The sequence below is a fragment of the Symphalangus syndactylus genome, chromosome 5, assembly GCF_028878055.3.
Source record: "Symphalangus syndactylus isolate Jambi chromosome 5, NHGRI_mSymSyn1-v2.1_pri, whole genome shotgun sequence".
In the NCBI taxonomy this organism is placed as follows: domain Eukaryota; kingdom Metazoa; phylum Chordata; class Mammalia; order Primates; family Hylobatidae; genus Symphalangus; species Symphalangus syndactylus.
Window position 1 is genome coordinate 81,051,240 of NC_072427.2, and position 21,139 is coordinate 81,072,378.

A 21,139-nucleotide genomic window follows, 5' to 3' on the forward strand; every position below is an offset into this window, starting at 1 on the left:
ACGCCTCACCAGTGACAACATTATTTATATTGGCATTTAATTGTTTAAATATGTAAATCAATATTTTTGCTTTTTTTTTTTTTTTTTTCAGTTTCCACATCAGGATACAACCCTATTTGGAAACTGTTCTGGATACTGGAAAAGAGATTTATTACAGTTAGTCAGCTTGAACCGCAAATAGAAAATACATTACTTGAGTCTTTAATGAAAGCTCCTAAAATAAAAATGTTACCATTAACCGAAAATACAGGGTAAGTAACTCAACAGCCAGGACTCTGGAAAGAGGTCACAATCCAGCCCCTAAAAACCTTACACGTGGTTTCTCTGAGCAATATTCCCATGCCAAATGAAAAAGCACAAAAACCTGCTTTCAAGAAAAGGACTGTGCGTATTCCATCCCATTTTATCTAGATATCGACATCCCCTTTCAGTCCGTCATCAGCTTTGGTCATATGGACAAAAGTATGCCTAAGACAACATATTCATACCCTTGCCCCATTAAAGAGAAGCTGATAAACAGCACCATTTCCAAAGGTACAATGACTTTTAAAATTATAACCCAGGTAGAACACAGCTTCATTCTTAATATCCACCTTTTTCTACCAATTCTTAGGTTGGAGGTAAGGGAGAGGCATATTTACACATACAAAGAGTAGCAAAAATATTAACAGACACTTGAAAATTATGTTATGATTCATCAAGAGGAGGGATTGGGCAGGGGGTTAGAAAGGACTACATAAACACAATTATCAAAAAGGTTTCGATCTGGAAAGACCCACATTAGCAAGACCATTTCTATGCCAGCTCCCATTTTTCCTTTTCCTTCCCCTCCTCCAACCTCCACAACAAGAGCACATTCATTTTTGCAGTTAACTAAAATCTGGCTACTGCACCGTACTGCGAAGATCGCTGCATGCATACCTTTTCCTCTGAGTGCCACTGCTGACCCGAATGTTGGGTGTCTGTGGGCCCTGACTATGCAGGAGGTAAGTGTCTATGGTGGGTACGGTGACTGATGCCTCCCCACTTACTTTAGGGCTGCCGATCTTGCTCTTTCCGAGTTTGCCTTTGCTGCGTCGGGACTGCTCATGGTCAAACTCTAAGTCCTCCAGCCTCTGGGTCAGGGCGAGTTTTTGCTGGATAGCCATTCGTAACAAAGTATTCAGAGTCTTCTTCTCATCCTCTGCGGCTGCTAACTGTCTCTGCATCTCATCCAACTGGGTGACATATTCATCACATCTGGAACCGAAACAGCGAAGCGGTCAGAGGAAAATCTTGGTGAAATTGAATTTGGGACTTAAGTTGAAAAGTAATAAATTTGACTGAAATTTAGAAATTTAGAAGACTGGTTTAAAGGTCTAGCAATAGAATGTAAATAACCTATAATAGCAGAAAATTGGAATGTATATTCATCCATACAATGAGATATATGGGACTTTTTTTTTAAATTTATTATTATTTTGTTGTTGTTTTGTTTATTTGCTTTTTGAGACCGAGTCTTGCTGTATCACCCAGGCTGGAGTGAAGTGGGCGTGATCTTGGCGCACTGCAACCTCTGCCTCCCAGATTCAAGCGATTCTCATGCCTCAGCCTCCCGAGTAGCTGAAATTACAGGAGTGTGCCACCATGCCAAGCTAATTTCTGTATTTTTTTTTAGTAGAGACGGGGTTTCATCATGTTGGCCAGGCTGGTCTCAAACTCCTGACCTCAAGTGATCCTCCTACCTTGGCCTCCCAAAGTGCTGGGATTACCAGCGTGAGCCACCACGCCCAGTCATTATTTTTTAAAGAGACAGGGTCTCACTATGTTGCCAAGACTGGTCTCGAACTCCTGGCCTCAAGTGATCTTCTTGCCTCAGTCTCCCAAAGTGCTGGGATTACAGGTATCAGCCACTGCACCCAGCCCATATAGAGACAGTCTTAATAGGCAATGTCTTAAACCCCAGGGACAGAGTTATCGTGGGGCTGCTGTGTAACAGCAGAATAACAAACAGTCAAGTCTCACGCAATGTCCACCGTACCTGAAGTGTCTTACAGTAGCTCTTTTTACTGTGTAACATTGTATTCTTTGGAGGAATGTAACAAGTTTATTATAGGCTATGCCTATAGTATCCAAAATAATAATGCTTATAAAGAAAACATTTCCTTATCTATATTTATACGTTTTAGTTTAATTTAGTATAGATTGCAGCTGTTGCTCGTCAATTTGACTGATTTGCCTAAATTAGAAAACTGAGCATTTCCAATGATTTCTCAACCAGATGACAGAGCAATGAGTTGTCAAAAAACAAAAAACAGAAAACCCTGCAAAAACCAAGATTTGCACAGGGTTTGATATAGATACAGCAGGCTGTCCAAAACATCTTTATTCAGGTGTCATACTTGTGCCGAAGAAGGAAGATAAGCTCGGTGATCTTTTTTCCTTACCAAAGGCAAAACCTGAGCACATATACATTTGGAAGGTAGAGGTGGCATGGGGAAAAAGCTCATTCTGAGTTTTGTCTTTTTTCTGAGTTTATTTACCCACTAAAATATGAATAACAAATATTGTTCACGCCAAAACAAGTCTGTGAAAACGGACAATTTGGGGATAACAATTCCTTTTTATAAAAAATTATTATTATTTTTGAGACGGAGTCTCGCTCTATCACCCAGGCTGGAGTGCAGTGGCATGATCTCAGCTCACTGCAACCTCTATCTCCCATGTTCAAGTGATTCTCCTCCCTTAGCCTCCTGAGTAGCTGGGATTACAGGCGAGTACCACCATGCCCGGCTAATTTTTGTATTTTTAGTAGAGACGGGGTTTCACCACGTTGGCCAGGCTGGTCTCGAACTCCTGACCTCAGGTGATCCACCCACCTCGGCCTCCCAAAGTGCTGGGATTACAGGTGTGAGCCACCGTGCCCGGCCAGGGAATAATAATTCTTATATAAATCAGATTCAGACTTGAAATGTCTTTTGACATTTTTAAAAATTTCCTTCTCAAAGAGGAAATTTATGTCTTCTTGATTCCAAATGTAATCCTGATTCTTTCATCAAAGAGAGGGACATTGTGCCCCATTCCTATTCTTTATCCTGTCCACCATAGCGGCCAGGTAAACACATTCTATTCCCCAAACACTGCCATGCCCTGAGACCCAGAAGCTAGTTCCCTCCAGTTCCTCTGCACCCCTGTGGGCTCTCCGGCACTCAGCCTCCTCACTGCCGTCTCCAAGAGATTCAATCAGAAGGTCTGAGCTTAAGCCTGTACCCTTCTAACGTACAAAGAAAGCTGGACGGTTTCTGGGGGACTCCTATAAAGCTCAGGAGATCTTTTTTTGTTTTTAACACTTTTACATGTATCAGCTACATGTAAATTATTTACTAAATCTGCAAGTAAAGCCATAGTAGTTATTCGTGAATTTTGCACCAAGTTTGCATCATACAAGATACATAATTGGTAGGATTTGGTCGGGCATGGTGGCTCATACCCGTATCTCAGGGCTTTCGGAGGCCGAGGTGGGAGGATCTCTTGAGCCCAGGAGTTTGAGACCAGCCTGGGCAACACAGTGAGACCCTGCCTCCACAAAAACCACAAAAATTAGCGGGTGTGGTGGTGCAAGCCTGCAATCCCAGCCACTCGGGAGGCTGAGATGAGGTGGGAGGACTGCTTGAGCCCAGGAAGTCCAGGCTGCAGTGAACCGAGAGGGCACCACTGCACTTCAGCCTGGGTGACAGAGTGAGACCCTATCTCAAAAAAAAAAAAAAAAAGGTCTTTTTTGACACTGCATTGTGACAGCAAAAAATGTATTTCAACAGTATATTGAAAATCTCAAGATTCTGAAAACTTCAAATCAAATACATTCTTAACAATCACTTCATGTTTAAACACAAAATACAGCCGGGTGCGGTGGCTCACGCCTGTGATCCCAGCACTTTGAGAGGCTAAGGTGGGCGGATCGCGAGGTCAGGAGATTGAGACCATCCTGGCTAACAGGGTGAAACCCTGTCTCTACTAAAAGTACAAAAAATTAGCCGGGCGTGGTGGTGGGCACCTGTAGTCCCAGCTACTCGGGAGGGTGAGGCAGGAGAATCGCTAGAACCTGGGAGGCGGAGGTTGCAGTGAGCTGAGATCGCACCACTGCCCTCTAGCCTAGGCGACAGAGTGAGACTCTGCCTCAAAAAAAAAAAAAAAAAAAAAAAAATTGTAAGTAGTTAGGCGATATGATGATTATTAACCTTCATTATGACAGTACCTTCTCGCACAGTACTAAAGGTAAGGCACTTTTATATACTTTCACCTACTTCCTTCACAGAACTCTATTTCAGAGGTGATAATATTTAGCTATTCGAGGAAGTGGGGTTTTTTCCTTACTGAAAGCTTTTTATTTGGAGGGAGAGTCTCTTTGGGATGCATAAATTCTAGAAACAATCTATTAATATTAGCTTACTTAAAAAATATTTTTATGTAATAGAATTTCTGGATCCAGCGTGTTCAGTAGGGGGCTCTGGAAAACAGCACAGAAGGCTTGCAAAATTTAGACGCGTCAGAGAGGACTTCCACCGATTTTCTTCACACTTAGCCATCCTAGACTACTCACCAGATACACTCAACATGCACAAAGGCAGAGCTGTGACTCTTAAAGCCTTTTCCCCACCTACCACACCCAGTGGTAGGAAGAAAATACTGTTACCTTGTTGCAAACATTGCTCTCAGGGATGAGAAGGTTGCAGCATCTTCTTTCAAAGCCTTCAGTTCATTTCTAAGCTTCGTCATGGTTTCAGTCACCATTGCTTTTTCATTTTCATATTTGTTCTTGAGATTAGCTAGCGCCACCTCAGCTGTCTAAAGCAGAAAATCACACCGCTTACAATTTTCATATCAGGAAAATCCATCACACAGATTGCTTCATGCTGTGCCTATTATGTTCTTTTATAAAAGGAAAGTGAAATTGATTTGGTTACGTTTTATATAAACACAGGTATGCACTTTGGACACAGGGAAATTTTTCTTTAATGTCAAAATGTGTTGTGAATTCACAATGTGGTTAAATTGCCCTAGAAGCCTGCTGCGAGCCAGAGTGAGTATCAGGAGCTAAGAGAATGACGGTAGTTTAATAAATATTTAATGCAGATTGCTGAAAGTATGGGATTTTAGGACAAGGAGGGAGCCAAAAATGAAACTTTAGACAAAAAAATTTTTTACCAATTATTTAGTAAAGAAGCACAGCTTCAATTGGAATAATCAAATTGGAATACGTTAGAATTCAAATTTTGTCACCTGTGCTCTGTGGGCCCAAAACATAGAATAAAAGACATACACCATTGTAATTTATAATATGAGTATATGATAAACTATAAATCCATGTTATCATATGTTTAAGGAAAAGAAGTGATAAAGAACTAATTACTTTCTAATTTGCATACAATTTGTCCAAACAATGAAATATAGTCAAATATAATTCCTTCAAAATCTCCATAAAAGTAGGGGTTATAAAATGCTGAATGAGTTAAAACATTTGTTTGAATCTGGGATTTGGGCATATCTGAAGCTGTTGGAATTAATAGCGTTTCAAATCAAGAGCTACCCTGGAACACACACGAGTAGAAGAACGCACTGACTGAATCAATGCCTAAAATCAGTGTATAATTAGGGATTGCCTGTTTGATGCATAGCACACAGTTGGCATGTTGAAGCCAAACTGGGAACACATGATTTTTACAAACTGGAAACTATAACTTTTCAAAGTGTATACAGATACCCCATACTAATGAAAAACCCCAATACTAGTAGAGAAATCCATTACTAATGGGGTTTCCCAGGAAGACTACCTTGGTTTTTAACATTTCTTTTTGTGCTTGAAGTGGGCAGCTTCAAATCTTCATATGCAAAGTGCCAAGATCTATAGAAATAAATTATTTCTTAATTATATCAATGTTGGGATAGGGTACTTTGTTACTGTTTTGATTCCGAAGTAGTTTCTTATGAGTTTTGATTGGATTTAAATTCAGATTAAAATGAGACTTTACTCATAAAATACTTCTGTATGTTCTGTAGTGTTAATACTTGGAGGAATCTTCAGAAATCTTACAGATTCAGAAAATTATCCACAATGCAGAAACTGACCTGGGGAAAAATGGCAGTTGTTTAGTGTTTAAAAAGCTTAGACACGTATTCATTTAAAACAGAAAAGTATGCTTAAGTTGTGAAATGTAGATGTAACAAATTTGTAAGCACACAGAATCCCATGGTCAGTATCTAAGGGGAATAAAGTGGCGGATAACAGAAGAGCTAGATCTGAAATAGAAATACGAACTCATTTATTGTTTGTGACAAATACCCCAAAGCCACAGTTTTGTTTGTAGATTTGTTTGTCCATAGACTGTGCAAAGTTTTTCCTGAATTAAGTAATTTTAAGTATCCAAAACTCATTGGATTTGCTGATGTCTGCATTCACCACTTTCTCCACACATTCCAAAGTTGACTTTCTAAATTGAAAAAAAGTCTTATTTCCAGCCACATAGACCTTTGTGAGCATTCCCTGAATATATCATTCTATTTTGTCACCCCTAAGCCTCTCTACCTACTGTTCTGTCTGGAATTACTTCCTCCTCCTCTGGAAAACAACGCCTTATCCTTTAAGAACAAACTAAGGTATAATTGCTTCTGTGCAGTCTTTTCCGCTCTTCTAGGACACCTTAGTTGCTTCCTCTGCATTGTTCTCATAACTTGGATTACAGCATGTGTAACGTTGAACTGTAATTGTGTTTCTATCCTGACATCCCCAGGAGGCTGAGTCTTCTGGAAGGCAGGGACCATATGTTAGTCTTCTTTGAATCTTCAGCATCTAGCACAGTGCTAGATGGACGGTGCTTCATAAGCACTTACTGACTTCATCAGAAGGCACTGTGCCTATGAAAAAATCCTTCGGTAAATGAGAAGACTCATAGAGACTACAGAATGCCTATTTCATTTATTTATTTTTAACTTTTAAGTTCAGGGGTACAGCTGCAGGATGTGCAGGTTTGTTACATAGGTAAATGTGTGTCAGGGGAGTTTGCTGTACCAATTATTTCTTCACCCAGGTGTATAAGCCCAGTATCCATTTGTTATTTTTCCTGATCCTCTCCTTCCTCTCATCCTTCAGCCTCCAATAGGAACCAGTGTGTGTTGTTCCCCTCTATGTGTCTATTTGCTCTCATCATTTAGCTCCCACTTATAAGTGGGAACATGCGGTATCTGGTTTTCTGTTCCTGTGTTAGTTTGCTAAGGATAATGGTCTCCAACTCCAGCCATGTCCCTGTAAATGACATGATCTCATTCTTTTCTTTCTTATGGCTGTATAGTAGAATGCCTATTTTAAAACAGGGAGATTTCCTTTTTTCCCCTGTACCCCAGAATTCTCACCTTAACTTTAAAAACAAACATTCCACAATGTCTAAATATAGTGAATGTCATCTGTTAATACTTGAAGCTATTTACGGCACACAAGCATCACAGCAACAGGCCCAACATCATGAACGTGTAGACCAAATGCATCGCTAGAAATGTGTTTTCATTTAATTTACTGAGCCCATATAGACTGTAACTCTAATGTAATGCAAATGGTACAGGTTGAGCATTCTTAATCCAAAATCCAAAATGCTTCAAAATCTGAAACCTTTTGAGTGCTGACATGAGCCACAAAATTCTACACCTGACCTCATGTAATGAGTCAGAGTCAAAACTTTGTTTCAGCCACAGAATCATTAAAAATATTGTATAAAATTACCTTCAGGCTATGTATATAGGAATACATGAAACGTAAGTAAATTTCATGTTTGGACTTGGATCCCATCCCCAAGATAACTCATTATGTATATATGCAAATGTCCAAAATCCAAAATCTGAAACATTTCTCATCCCAAACGTTTTGGAAAAGGGATACGCAACCTGTACCACAAAGCACTGTGAAAATAAAACTTCAGCTGGGAATGCTTTGTTCTGTTCTGATTTCCTGTGGTACTGTTTACATCACTCTAAAGTGCTTGATACGTCCTGTCTTGTAAACAGCTGTAGGCAATTGTGGAATTCCTACTAGATTATGTCATTTATTTTTGCATCCCTACTTACTGCCTCCCAGAAAATATGTAATCAATGAATGCTTGTTCACAAATTAGTCTCTGTTGGTTGGCCAAGTGTCCTCATCCATACCTCTGTTTCGGTTAAGCATCTTGATTTTTTTTTTTTTTTTTTTTAAGACAGATTTTCACTCTTGTTGCCCAGGCTGGAGCGCAGTCATGCGATCTCGGCTCACCACAACCTCCGCCCCCCGGGTTCAAGCGATTCTCCTGCCAAGTAGCTGGGATTACAGGTACCCGCCACCACGCCTGGCTAATTTTGTATTTTTAGTAAAGACGGTGTTTCTCCATGTTGGTCAGGCTGGTCTCAAACTCCTGACCTCAAGTGATCCACTGGCCTTGGCCTCCCAAAGTGCTGGGATTACAGGCGTGAGCCATTGCACCCAGCCCTAAATTGTTAATATTCAACCTTTAGGAAGAAGTCAGAGAAGTTATCTAGATGGCTTGACCAAGAATGCCCCAGGATAGCATGTCCTTGTGTAAGCCTTATCTAATATGGTATTGGTTATTTATGACCACTCCGAATCATTGGGTCTTTAAATTATAGCAGAGTTATAATAATAAATTCCTTTATTCTGACCTAAAATTGGAGTCAGATCTCTCACAACTTCTTCATTCACCCTAATCTTTTCTCTTTTTATTTTATTTATTTTATATATATATATATATATTTTATTATACTTTAAGTTCTAGGGTACATGTGCACAACGTACAGGTTTGTTACATATGTATCCATGTGCCATGTTGGTGTGCTGCACCCATTAACTCGTCATTTACATTAGGTGTATCTCCTAACGCTGTCCCTCTCCCCTCCCCTCACCCGACAACAGGCCCCGGTGTGTGATGTTCCCCTTCCTGTGTCCAAGTGTTCTCACTGTTCAATTCCCACCTATGAGTGAGAACATGCGGTGTTTGGTTTTTTGTCCTTGCAATAGTTTGCTGAGAATGATGGTTTCATTCACTCTAATCTTTTCTATTTCTCTAAAGTGACAATACAAAATAAAGTCATATTTTGCCCTTAGGTTTATATAAAACATGTTAATAGTGCAAACAATATTATAGCTTATGGTATAGATGTCAATTATATAAATAGATTTATGGGAACTAGAGGTGAGGACTTGAAAGCTGCACTGTAGATGATATAATAAGGGCGTGGTTTTCCCCAGATGATGGCAAATGGAGAAAACACTCTGAATCTGAAATTAACCCTCATTCTCCAAAGACCAAGAGCTCCCTTGACCTACTATTCACCGGCACTGCTTGCGTTTGCAAGAGGGCATTTGGTGCTTTGTTGCTTCTCTTTGTCAATACCAACATTTATTCAGCACCTTTCTCAAATATGTGTCTTTCGAGAATATCTTTTCAGATAAACTAAATAAAGGTGAAAATAATTTTCCTGCCTATATTTCGCAGCACTCCCACCCAGGTAAAACTCAGGGTGCAAACAATTTCAGTCATTAAGGAGGGCTGGGAATTAGACAGGTTCATGTTGTAACATTACTACTTGTCCAGAAGGACAAGATCAATAGCTAGGAAAAGCTCCCTATTACTTAAGCTCTGACCCAGGTGAGTTAACATCCCAGATGAACCTAAATTTCCGATACGCGGTCACTAGCACAGGTAGAGCTCATTCTCATACTCTCTCACACTCTCTCTCTATTATTTGCTTGCTAAAGTGGCCCCAAACTATTTAATTTGTTGGTAACGATTCGTCTGGCTTCGTTTCTGTTACTCAGTTCCTCACAGTTGTCTTGCCTTTCATCCCTGACTTGTTCATTTATTTAGCGCTCTTGTTTCTCTAAGTTTGGGATGAAGGACAAAACACTCCTTTTCATGTTGCTATACTTGGCTGGGTGCGGTGGCTCATGCCTGTAATCCCAGCACTTTGGGGGGCCGAGGTGGGCGGATCACTTGAGGTCAGGAGTTCGAGACCAGCCTAGACAATATGGCGAAATTCTGTCTCCACTGAAAATACAAAAAGTTAGCCGGGCATGGTGGCACCTGCCTGTAATCCCAGCTGCTTCGGAGGCTGAGGCATGAGAATTGCCTGAACCCAGGAGGCGGAGGTTGCAGTGTGCAGAGATGGCGCCACTGCACTCCAGCCTGGGCAACAGAGGGAGACTCTGTCTCAAAACAAAAATAATAAAATAATTAAAAAATAATAATTTTGCTATACCCCTAGAAATTGAGTCTTGAATCTGAACCTCCAGCTCCAAAGCTGGGGTCTAGTTATTGGCCATCAGACCTTCTTCACCGTATGCATCCAGATTTCCCTCTGTTTGCCCCAGCTGCCTGCTGGGTGTTTGTCTTTCTTGCTGTATCTCTCTGGTTGGTGTAACCTGCCTTGCCAGCCTATTCTGCCACCCTCCATCTCCTGTTTCCACAGCCACTCACTGCCAGGCTTCAGCCCAGCACCGCCTGAGCTGCCTTTCTACATCTGCAGAAAGGCATCTGGATCTTCTCCTGTGTTCCTGCTTTAACTTCCTCACCTCTGCCTCCACCTAGCTGGGCACAGATATTTCATCATTTAAAAATAATAATTATTATGACATTCTGATCTGACACTGGGACAGTTTTATTTATCCACTGACCAAGCATCTGAACTCTCATCTTGACGATACTCGATACTCAATAAAATTAGGGAATACATTAGTTAAGGAAGCTTTGACTGGCATGCTTTCACCAGGAGAATGAGATTACCTGCTTGTTGGCTTTCAACACCGCCCTCAGTGTGGCGATCTGCTCCCGTTTGGTGCTCAGCAGGGACTTCAGCTTGAGGATCTCCTCCATTAAGGCTTCCTTGTCTTTATCAATCATCGGGGCTAGCTCCCGAGCCGCTGCTCTTTGACGAGACAGTTGCAGGGACCGGTCCACAGCTTTCTGCAGATGCTTGATTTGGTCCCGGATTATGGCATTAAGGTTGTAGATATTCATTGGCTCTTTGCGGATGTCACTTGTATCCAATACTGGAGATGACGGTGGGGCAGTAATAACAGGAGAGACTGTGGGGGTCTTAGTGGGACTTGGTTCTTTGCTGGCCTCTGTGCTTTCTTTTGCAACTGGTTCAGATGAGGTCCTTGTTTCTACGGGGGATGACACACCCCGCCTGGCCAATCGTGGGGATAAAAGTCCTCTGGGATCATCAGGCCCTTTCAGGCTGCCACTGCGGGTGACTCTGCTCTGCCTATAGTAATCCAGCATGACCCTGTTGGGAGTTTCATTATTACACAGACACACATGGTGGTAAAGCTGAGCTAGCTCCTCACTGAATGTCACTAACTCGTCCTGGGCCGTATTAAGGGTGTTGTGATTTTCGTTGGCTATGCTGGTCATCTTTTGCAGCTCCTTCTCCATGTGGGCCATCTTCTCACCACTCTCCTTCGTGATCTTCTCAAGGCCTGTCACCTGCTCATCATACATCTGGATCTTACTCTCATACTTGGCCTTCTCATCAGTGTAGTTTTCTACAGATTTATTATATTTCTCCTTTAAGGCCTTAATTTCAGCTTTCAGATCAATCACCTCCGTTACTGCCACCCTGTATTTGCATTCCAGGATCTCTAAACCATTGATGTCCACCTCGTAGTCATGGGCCTCCTCCCCCGAGTCCCGGCCCTTTTCCCCGTCCAGCTCAGCCTTGAGCTCCTTGCTGCTTTGCAGGCCCCTCATGGCATTGACGTGCTCTGTGAGCCGGTGCACCCGCTCATGCTGCTCCGTCAGTGCCCCCTTGGTGTGTTCCAGCTGTGTCTGTGACTCCTGTAGGTTGGCCAAAAGAATGGCCTTTTCCCGCTCTACCTGCAATGGCAAAAGAAAGTCTCTGAATGACCTCAATGCAGCACCAATGATGAACTTAGTCCATTCACAGTCGGGCATGTATACACTAAAATCACTGCAGCAGAGCCAATGTTCCCACTATTTCAAATTAAATTGGAGTGTTTTTTATTTCAGCAGTTCTGGTAAGTCAATCTAAAAGTACATAATTCTAAAAGAATTACGCTGCAAGTAGTTACCCATCAATTTTGCTTGTATCATACACATATACTCATGAAACTTCAATGTTATTAGAACAATCTTATTTTCATTTTTAACACCTTGCAGAAAACAACATGACTGTAAGAATACGCATAGGACTGGTGTTATTTTCCTTTGAGTGCCTTAGAGTACATCTGCTTTTCAGATCATAAGTGACTGTATCAGGGTGCCTATGAATCAATCATATTTTCCTTCCCAGAGTTCAACCCCAAATCAGGTTTAAAACCTAAGGCTTTAACTCCCTAAATAATGCTGAGTACTTTAACCATCCTCTTAAAAATAAGCATTTAGTTCCCAAAATAAACATGCACTACATTTGATAGTTTTTATCTTTTTTTAAAGACAGGGTCTCACTCTGTCACTCACACTGGAGTGCAGTGGCACAATCATGGCTTACTGAAGCCTCTGCCTCTCAGGCTCAAGTGATCCTTCGACCTCAGTGTCCTGAGTAGCTGGGACTACAGGTATGCACCACCACACCTGGCTAATTTTGTGTGCGTGCAGAGACAGAGTCTTGCTATGTCGTCCAGGCTGGTGTTGAATACCTAGGCGCGTGCCAGCCCCCTGCCTCCGCCTCCCAAAGTGCTAGGATTATAGGCGGGAGCCACCATGCCCAGCTTTGATGGTTTCTAATATAAAAGTCAAAGATACATACAGAATTTTAGGGCTAAAAGAAGAACTTATAAGTCAATTCAATTCCTTCAGTCCAAAACAGGAATTTTAAATATTAGTAATTAATTTGAATAATGTGACATGTAAGTATTACCGTGTGATGAAAAACACTCAGGTGTCCATATAAAATACTGCCTCATTAAACATAGGTATATAAGAAATTGCAATAAGAAAAAATTTTAAAGCATTTTCTCTCCTTCCATATGGGTAAATATTATGAATTATGAGTTTTTACATTCATAATGTAAATGTTTCTCAATAACCAAATAATATTGTTTACATTATTGTTCTATAAGAAGTATCATGGTGTTCATATCCTTCTGCACTTGTGTTTTCTTTTCTTTCTTCTTCTTTTTAAAAAATAAATCATCATGAGATCTGCTTTAAGAGCAATGAATTCATGCTGAATGTCTTTATATCTAAAGGAAGGTATCTATTCAAACTTTCTTTTTTTTTTTTTTTTTTTTTGAGATGGAGTTTCGCTCTGTCTCCCAGGCTGGAGTGCAGTGGTGGGATCTCGGCTCACTGCAAGCTCTGCCTCCCAGGTTCATGCCATTTTCCCACCTCAGCCTCCCCAGTAGCTGGGACTACAGGCGTCCGCGACCACGCCCGGCTAATTTTTTTGTATTTTTAGTAGAGATGGGGTTTCACCGTGTTAGCCAGGATAGTCTTGATCTCCTGACCTCGTGATCCGCCCACCTCAGCCTCCCAAAGATTACAGGCGTGAGCCACCGCGCCTGGCCCAATTCAAACTTTCAAACTTCCTGGATCATACATTAAATCCCTCCGAACTCTTCTAAATCCCTAGATGGCAATAAAATTATTATAATTAGATATAATAAATATTAATCATTAAGTATGGTTAATATTTTAAAACTAGCTTATTACTTTAGGATACACATGTGTATATGTAAATGTATAATACAGTAGAGTAGTATTTTTATGATCCTTTGTGGAACCTGATGCCCCTCATTTAATTTTCATAGTAGTCCTCTCTTGGTAAGGTTCTAATATGCATAAGTTTCAGTTACTATGCTTTAGTTAAAACACCAGCTACTCCCCAAACCATGGTCCAAATTTCAATGACCAAATATATTGATTGTGAGCAATGCATAACGCACAATCTTTGATGCCAGCACTTCAGTCTATAAAATCACTACATAACATCATGACCAATGGCCAATGACACCACTTCATTCAAAGTCGGCCAGTGATTGGTTACTATGTATCTGTTATTCAGTTCACTCACAGACAGCTAAGGATGTAGTTGCCTTGTCTTGTCTCCTAGTGATAAATCCATGTGATGTTTTACAAAAATGGATTACAACAAGAAAGAAAGGACAGCAACAAAGAGTGACAATGTTGGAAATGAAATCTGAAAAAAAAAAACATAAATGGAGCCAGGTGAAGTGGGGTGTGCCTGTAGTCCTAGCTATTCCAGGGGCTGAGGCAGAAGTATTGCTTGGGCCCAGGAGCTGAGGCAACATAGTGAAACCCTGCCTCTAAAAAAATCCCCAAAACTACCTAAATGGAGTTATAGAAGAAATGACTGAATATGGAAATGTTGACACTAATGCTGTTTGAGGGACTTTAGATGTGCACCCAAAGAAATTTAGTGGAGGCAAAATTTTCAATTTATTAAATGAAAAAATACAGTATGGCCGGGTGCGGTGGCTCACACCTGTAATCCCAGCACTTTGGGAGGCTGAGGTGGGTGGATCATGAGGTCAGTAGTTCAAGACCAGCTTGGCCAACATGGTGAAACCCCGTCTCTACTAAAAATATAAAAAAAAATTAGCCGGGCATGGTGGCACGCACCTGTAATCCCAGCTACTGGGGAGGCCGAGGCAGAATTGCCTGAACCCGGGCGGCAGAGGTTGCAATGAGCCGAGATTGTGCCACTGCACTCCAGCCTGGGCGACAGAGTGAGACTCTGTCTCAAAAAAAAAAAAAAAAAAAAAGAAAAAGAAAAAGAAAAAGAAAAGTACAGTAGTTGCAAAAAGGATGAAAATGTCGAAGAGGAAGTGATTCCAGCACATTAAAGGTACTCGCAAAGATATTTCCAGATGTTTAAAGTGCAGAGGATAAAATGTTGGAAGATGGTCCAAACTTACAAATGAGGATGACAATTTGCCAAAGCATAGAAAAGATTCTTGCTCAGTGTCCTAAGTTTTTTTTTTTTTTTTTGAGACAGAGTCTAGCTCTGTCACCAGGCTGAAGTGCAGTGGTGTGATCTATGCTCACTGCAACCTCCGTCTGCCGGGTTCAGGTGATTCTCCTGCCTCAGCCTCCCAAGCAGCTGGGACTACAGGCACGCGCCACCATGCCCGGCTAATTTTTGTATTTTTAGTAGAAACGGGGTTTCACCATGTTGGCCAGGCTGGTCTGGAACTCCTGACCTTGTGATCCGCCCACCTCAGCCTCCCAAAGTGCTGGGATTACAGGCGTGAGACACCGCACCCGGCCCTAAGCTTTATAGAAGAAAGCAAGACCAAAATACTCTTGATAAGCTGTTTACAAAGAAATAAAAGTTTAACTCTTAATGTTCCTAATGTTTTAAATTATGAAGTACTAAGTAGTTTTACTATATTTCATTTCTATATATATTTATAACCAACAGTAAGAGACTTTTTAATGTTTCACAAAAATATTTAAAGCTCACCAAACAATTGTAAATTTCCCCATTAATGATTGTTTGTTTTGCATGTTTCAGTTTGCACAACCATTTTTTACTGTCCCAGACTACTATGCAAACCAAGGACTGCCTGTATAGTATGATCACATATATTAGAACTTGAGATACAGTTTTGTTATCTCAAGTTGTTACGTAGAGGCTTTTAAGTTGTAGCTCTGATTTTATGACATAGCGTTTGTCCATACCTATGAAAGGAAAGCAACCCACAAATTACATATTATGGCTGCAGAAACCAAATTATTCTCAAATGATAGTACTGCAGGTAAAGAACTAGGCCTGTGGCATCAGAGAACACTGGAGTCAAATCTCGGGACCAACATTTACTTAGCTATGTGACTCTGAGAAAGCTTCAGTTTGGTAACCTATGCAAGGAGCACAGTAACACCTCATAGGGAATTTTGATGATGAAGTGAGTTAGTGAATTTAACACTGAAGGTTCTACAATGTTGGCTATTGTGAACAATTGGTTAGCTGTGGTCCACAATCCCACAACCAAAATGTTTTTACATGGCAAACGCATCTGTTCTCACAATTTTGAAAATTTTATAAAAGCAACTCTTTCATTTTAGAGTCAGGAAATATTTGAATACAAATCTTAGCTGGATTTCATTAGTTAGACTGTATCTCCAGAGGTGATGATGAATTTGCTTACCCAGACTATCTGGGCAAGAGTTTTCAGTGAAAAACCTGGTAATTATGTAATATGGTATTTGATGAATAGCCATGTCATTTGAATTTTTCATAAAGGAGATGGAAAATCTCTATTCTATACAATCTCAGTGAAAACTGATTATGTCAGAAGTGTTTTTGTTTTCCTTTTTTCCCTTGAAAATTAAGCAAATTTGCACTGGAAAGTGTAAGCATTATTCGATTAGTACACATGATTACAGATAAGGCTGTTTCCAAAACGCCCTTCAAAAGGAAAAGCCTCTGGATCAGATAAATATTAGATCAAAACACAGTGTACTGAATGTGTCTGAAGCTTGTTTTTGCAGCAAAAGTGTTATGATGAATAAGGTCATGCCTTTAGAACAGTCTTCAATCTGGACTCTGACAGTTGAGATTTAATATAAACATTTTCTAAGCCTAAAAAGGTAAGTCTACAGTGTCTTCATGATAGCATCTCCAGAAAACACCAAATAGAACACTGTCTCTTGCATGTGTTTCCTCCCTACACAACGGGAGTCCCCAACTCCCAGGCCTCTGACCAGTACCGGTCTGTGGCCTATTAGGAACCAGGACACACAGCAGGAGGTGAGTGGCAGGCGAGCAAACACTACCGCCTGAGCTCTGCCTGTCAAATGAGTGGCAGCATTAGATTGTCATAGGAGTGTGAACCCTATTGTGAACTGTGCATGTGAGGGATGTAGGTTGCAAGCTCCTTTATGAGATCTAATGGCCCCCAACCACCCACACCCTATCTGTGGAAAAATTGTCTTCCATGAAACAGATCACTGGTCCAAAAAAAGTTGGGGACTGCTGCTATACAGTACTACTTTCTATATTTAATACGTTTCTGCTGAAATCAATTGAATAGGAAATTGTATCCAAATTACATATATATTACACACATATGTAAATATATATTATACACATATAAATATATCATATCTATCTATCTATCTATATTTCTCCCAGATAATTAAGTTTGGCCTGACAAAAAATTTACTGAAATACAGGTAATTTTGTAAAACTCCAACATTATATTTTCACTCAGCTATTAAGGCTTAGAGTACCGTAAATTGTATTTGGATTTCAAAGAGCAGATGCTTAAACTTTTATTTATTTATTTTATTTATTTTTTTTGAGATGGAGTCTCACTCTGTCGCCCAGGCTGGAGTGCGATGGCGCGATCTCGGCTCACTGCATCCTCTGCCTCCTAGGTTCAAGCGATTCTCCTGCCTCAGCCTCCCAAGTAGCTGGGATTACAGGCATCTGCCACCACGACTGGCTAATTTTTGTATTTTTAGTAGAGACAGAGTTTCGCCATGTTGGTCAGGCTGGTCTCGAACTCTTGACCTCAGGTGATCTACCCGCTTTGGCCTCCAAAAGTGCTGGGATTATAGGCGTGAGCCACCGGGCCTGGCCTAAATTGTTTTAGATTTAGTGCTCTGAATGAACAAAATGCAAAGCACTTTAAAGCTTAAAATTACTATACATTTTAAGTGTTACTATTTTAATTTCCATTTGTAAAGAATTTATCCAAGAGAGAGTTGAGGAGTTTATTATAATCTTCTGTAGTGACTGAGAATAGTTGTCTTATTTCTCCTCTTATAATCATTTTCTATCTGGAACTGGAGATTTTATTTTTTCACAGAAGAGCTGGTTGTTTTGCCAGAAAACCTGACTTCAGTATTTGTAAACTGGTTAGTCTAGTGTAAGTATACAACATATGTTTACTATTATTATTGTTGTTCCTATAGCCCATAGAAATTATTTTTTACTTCACTGAGTGTTTACCTTTTATTTTTTATTTATTTATTTATTTTGAGACGGAGTCTCACTCTGTCGCCCAGGCTGGAGTGCAGTGGCATGATCTTGGATCACTGCAACCTCTGCCTCCCGGTTCAAGCAACTCTCCTGCCTCAGCCTCCCAAGTAGCTGGGATTACAGGCACGTGCCAATACACCCAGCTAATTTTTGTATTTTTAGTACAGACGGGGTTTCACCATGTTGGCCAGGCTGGTCTCGAACTCCTGACCTCATGTGGTCTGCCCACCTCGGCCTCCCAAAGTGTTGGGATTACAGGTATGAGCCACCGTGCCCAGCCTCAAAGACTTTTTATAAATAGAGATGAGGTCGCTCTACATGGCCCGGGCTGATCTTTAATTCCTGGCCTCATGCAATCCTGCCAACTTGGCTTTCCCAAGTGCTGGGATTACAGGTGAGAGCCACCCTGCCCAGCCAAGTCTTTTGACTCTCAATTTGACACTTAAATGATCATGTGATTCTTATAACAGTATACATAGCGTCAATATGCACAAACGGCACTATTAAATAATTTGTTCTTCTCTGCTTGAAGAGAAACAACTCTGATAATGCATGTCTGTGCCCCAACAAAAGAGAATTCTATGAAAAAAGATCAAGACAGAACAAAGAAACTCTATATGAGGGCATTCATCAGTTGTTAAAAGAAAAGTGTCTAGAGTGTGTGGTGAAAAGAAAATTCTCTCATGCACACTAATACACAAAAGTCAGTGAACCGGACGAAGGCTAAAAAAGATGGAGGGAGAGGGATCCTTCCCAACTCTTATGAGACCAGTATTACTCTGATACCAAAACTAGATAAACAGGACTTTGGGAGGCCAAGGCGGGCGGATCACTTGAGGTCAGGAGTTGGAGACCAGCATAGTCAACATGGCGAAACCCCATCTCTACTAAAAATACAAAAATTAGCCTGATGTGGTGGTGGGCACCTGTAATCCTAGCTACTTGGAAGGCTGAGGCAGGAGAAGTGCTTGAGCCTGGTAGGCAGAGGTTGCAGTGAGCTGAGATCACGTCACTGCACTCCAGCCTGGGCAACAGACCAAGACTCTGTTTCAAAAAAGAAAAAAAAAAACTAAAAAACAAACAGCCTCTCCATCCCAGAGAAACATATTATAAGAAAAGAAAACTAAAGACCAAGACCTCTTATGAATATAGACACAAAATCCTCAACGAAATACTAGCAAACTGAATCCAGTAACATAACCAAATGCAATCATAGAAACACAATGTTGATTTAACATTCAAGAGTCAATAAATATAATATACCGTACTAAGAGAATACATGACAAAAACCACATGATCATCTCAATATATGAAGAAAAAGCATTTGACAAAATTTAATATCCATTTGTGATAATAAAAAAAAAGTCAACCATCTAGTCATAGAAGAAAACTCTCTCACCTGGATAAAGGGCATCTATGAAACACCCAGAGCAAAACAAGGATGGCTGCTGTTGCCATTTTTATTCATCATTGTACTGGAGTTCTAGCCAGGGAACTTAGGTGAGAAAATCAAATAAAAGGTATTGAGATTGGAAAGAAAAAAGTAAAATGATCTTTATTTACAGATGACATGATCTTGTATATATTAATAGAAATTCTTAAGGAATTCACTAAAAAACAACTATTAGGACTAATAAGCAAGTATTGCAAGGTTGCAGGATACAAGATCAATATACAAACATCAGTTGTATTTCTATATACTAGCAGTGAACAATGAAAAATAAAATTAATAAAACAATTGCTTTTATAGCACTATCAAAAAATAATATACTTCAGAATAATTTTTTTTTTTTTTTTTTGAGATGGAGTTTCACTCTTGTTGCCCAGGCTGGAGTGCAATAGCACAATCCCAGCTCACCACAACCTCCGCCTCCCAGGATCAAGCGATTCTCCTGCCTCAGCCTCCCAAGTAGCTGGGATTACAGGCATGTGCCACCACGCCTGGTTAATTTTGTATTTTTAGTAGAGATGGGGTTTCTCCATGTTGGTCAGGCTGGTCTCGAACTCCAGACCTCAGGTGATCCACCTGCCTAGGCCTCCCAAAGTGCTGGGATTACAGGTGTGAGCCACTGCACCCGGCAGGAATAAATTTAGCAAAAGAAGTGTAAAATGTATACAGACGCTCCTCAACTTGTGATGGGGTTACATCTCAATAAACCCATTGTAAATTGAAAATATCCTAAGTATGGCCAGGCGCATTGGCTCATGCCTGTAATTCCAGCACTTTGGGAGACTGAGGCGGGTGGATTGCTTGAGGTCAGTTTGAGACCAGCCAGACCGACATGGTGAAACTCCGTCTCTACTAAAAAAAAAAAAAAAATTTTTTAAATTAGCTGGGCATGGTGGCATGTGCCTGTATTCCCAGCTACTCAGGAAGCTGAGGCACAAGAATCGCTTGAACCCAGGAGGTGGAGGTTGCAGGGAGCCAAGATCGTGCCACTGTACTCCAGCCTGAGCAACACAGTGAGAATCCATCTCAAGCAAAAAAGAAAAAAAAAAAAAGAAAATATCATGTCTAAAATGCATTTAATACACACAACCTACCAAATATTTAGTAATAGCTAAGTCTAGTAATAGTAATAAGCTAAGTCTAAGTAATAGCTTAGTCTAGCCTACCTTAAAAGTGTCCAGAAAACTTACGTTAGCCTACAGTTGGGCAAAAATCATCTAACTCAAAGCCTTTTTTTTTTGAGACAGGGTCTCACTCTGTTGCCCAGGCTGGAGTGCAGTGGCACAATCTCAGATCACTGCAACCTCTGGCTCCTGGGTTCAAGCAATTCTCCTGTCTCAGCCTCCCAAGTAGCTGGGATTACAGGCGCACACTACCACACCCGGCTAATTTTTGTATTTTTAGTAGAGACGGGGTTTCACTTTGTTGGTCAGGCTGGTCTCGAACTCCCGACCTCAGATGATCCACCCGTCGCAGCCTCCCAAAGTGCTAGGATTACAGGCATGAGCCACCACGCCCAGCCCCCCTCAAAGCCTATCGTATAATAAAATGTTGACTATCTCATGTAATTTATTGACTACTGTACTGAAAATGAAAAACAGAACAGTTGTATAGGTACTCAAAGTATGGTTTCTACTAAATGTGTATTGCTTTAACACCATTGTTAAATCAGAAAGTCTGGACGAACCATCACAAGTCAAG

General features: G+C 40.7%; 1 protein-coding gene across 22 annotated transcripts in view; it reads right to left on the reverse strand.

The window, feature by feature from the left end:
- BICD1 (BICD cargo adaptor 1) overlaps positions 1 to 21,139 on the reverse strand; it is a 274,492-nt gene that overhangs the window by 44,882 nt on the left and 208,471 nt on the right. For 10 of the 22 annotated variants that reach the window (XM_055280140.2, XM_055280136.2, XM_055280130.2 and 7 more), the window contains exons 5-7: positions 10,800 to 11,894; positions 4,673 to 4,824; positions 1,032 to 1,239 (exon numbers count right to left, since the gene is read on the reverse strand). In XM_055280140.2, the coding sequence (XP_055136115.1) occupies positions 1,032 to 1,239; positions 4,673 to 4,824; positions 10,800 to 11,894 (1,455 nt within the window). Of the gene's footprint in view, positions 1 to 921; positions 1,240 to 4,672; positions 4,825 to 6,282; positions 6,892 to 10,799; positions 11,895 to 21,139 lie in introns of those variants that run through there. The other 12 variants (XM_055280134.2, XM_055280135.2, XM_055280123.2 and 9 more) reach the window with 2 other exon arrangements.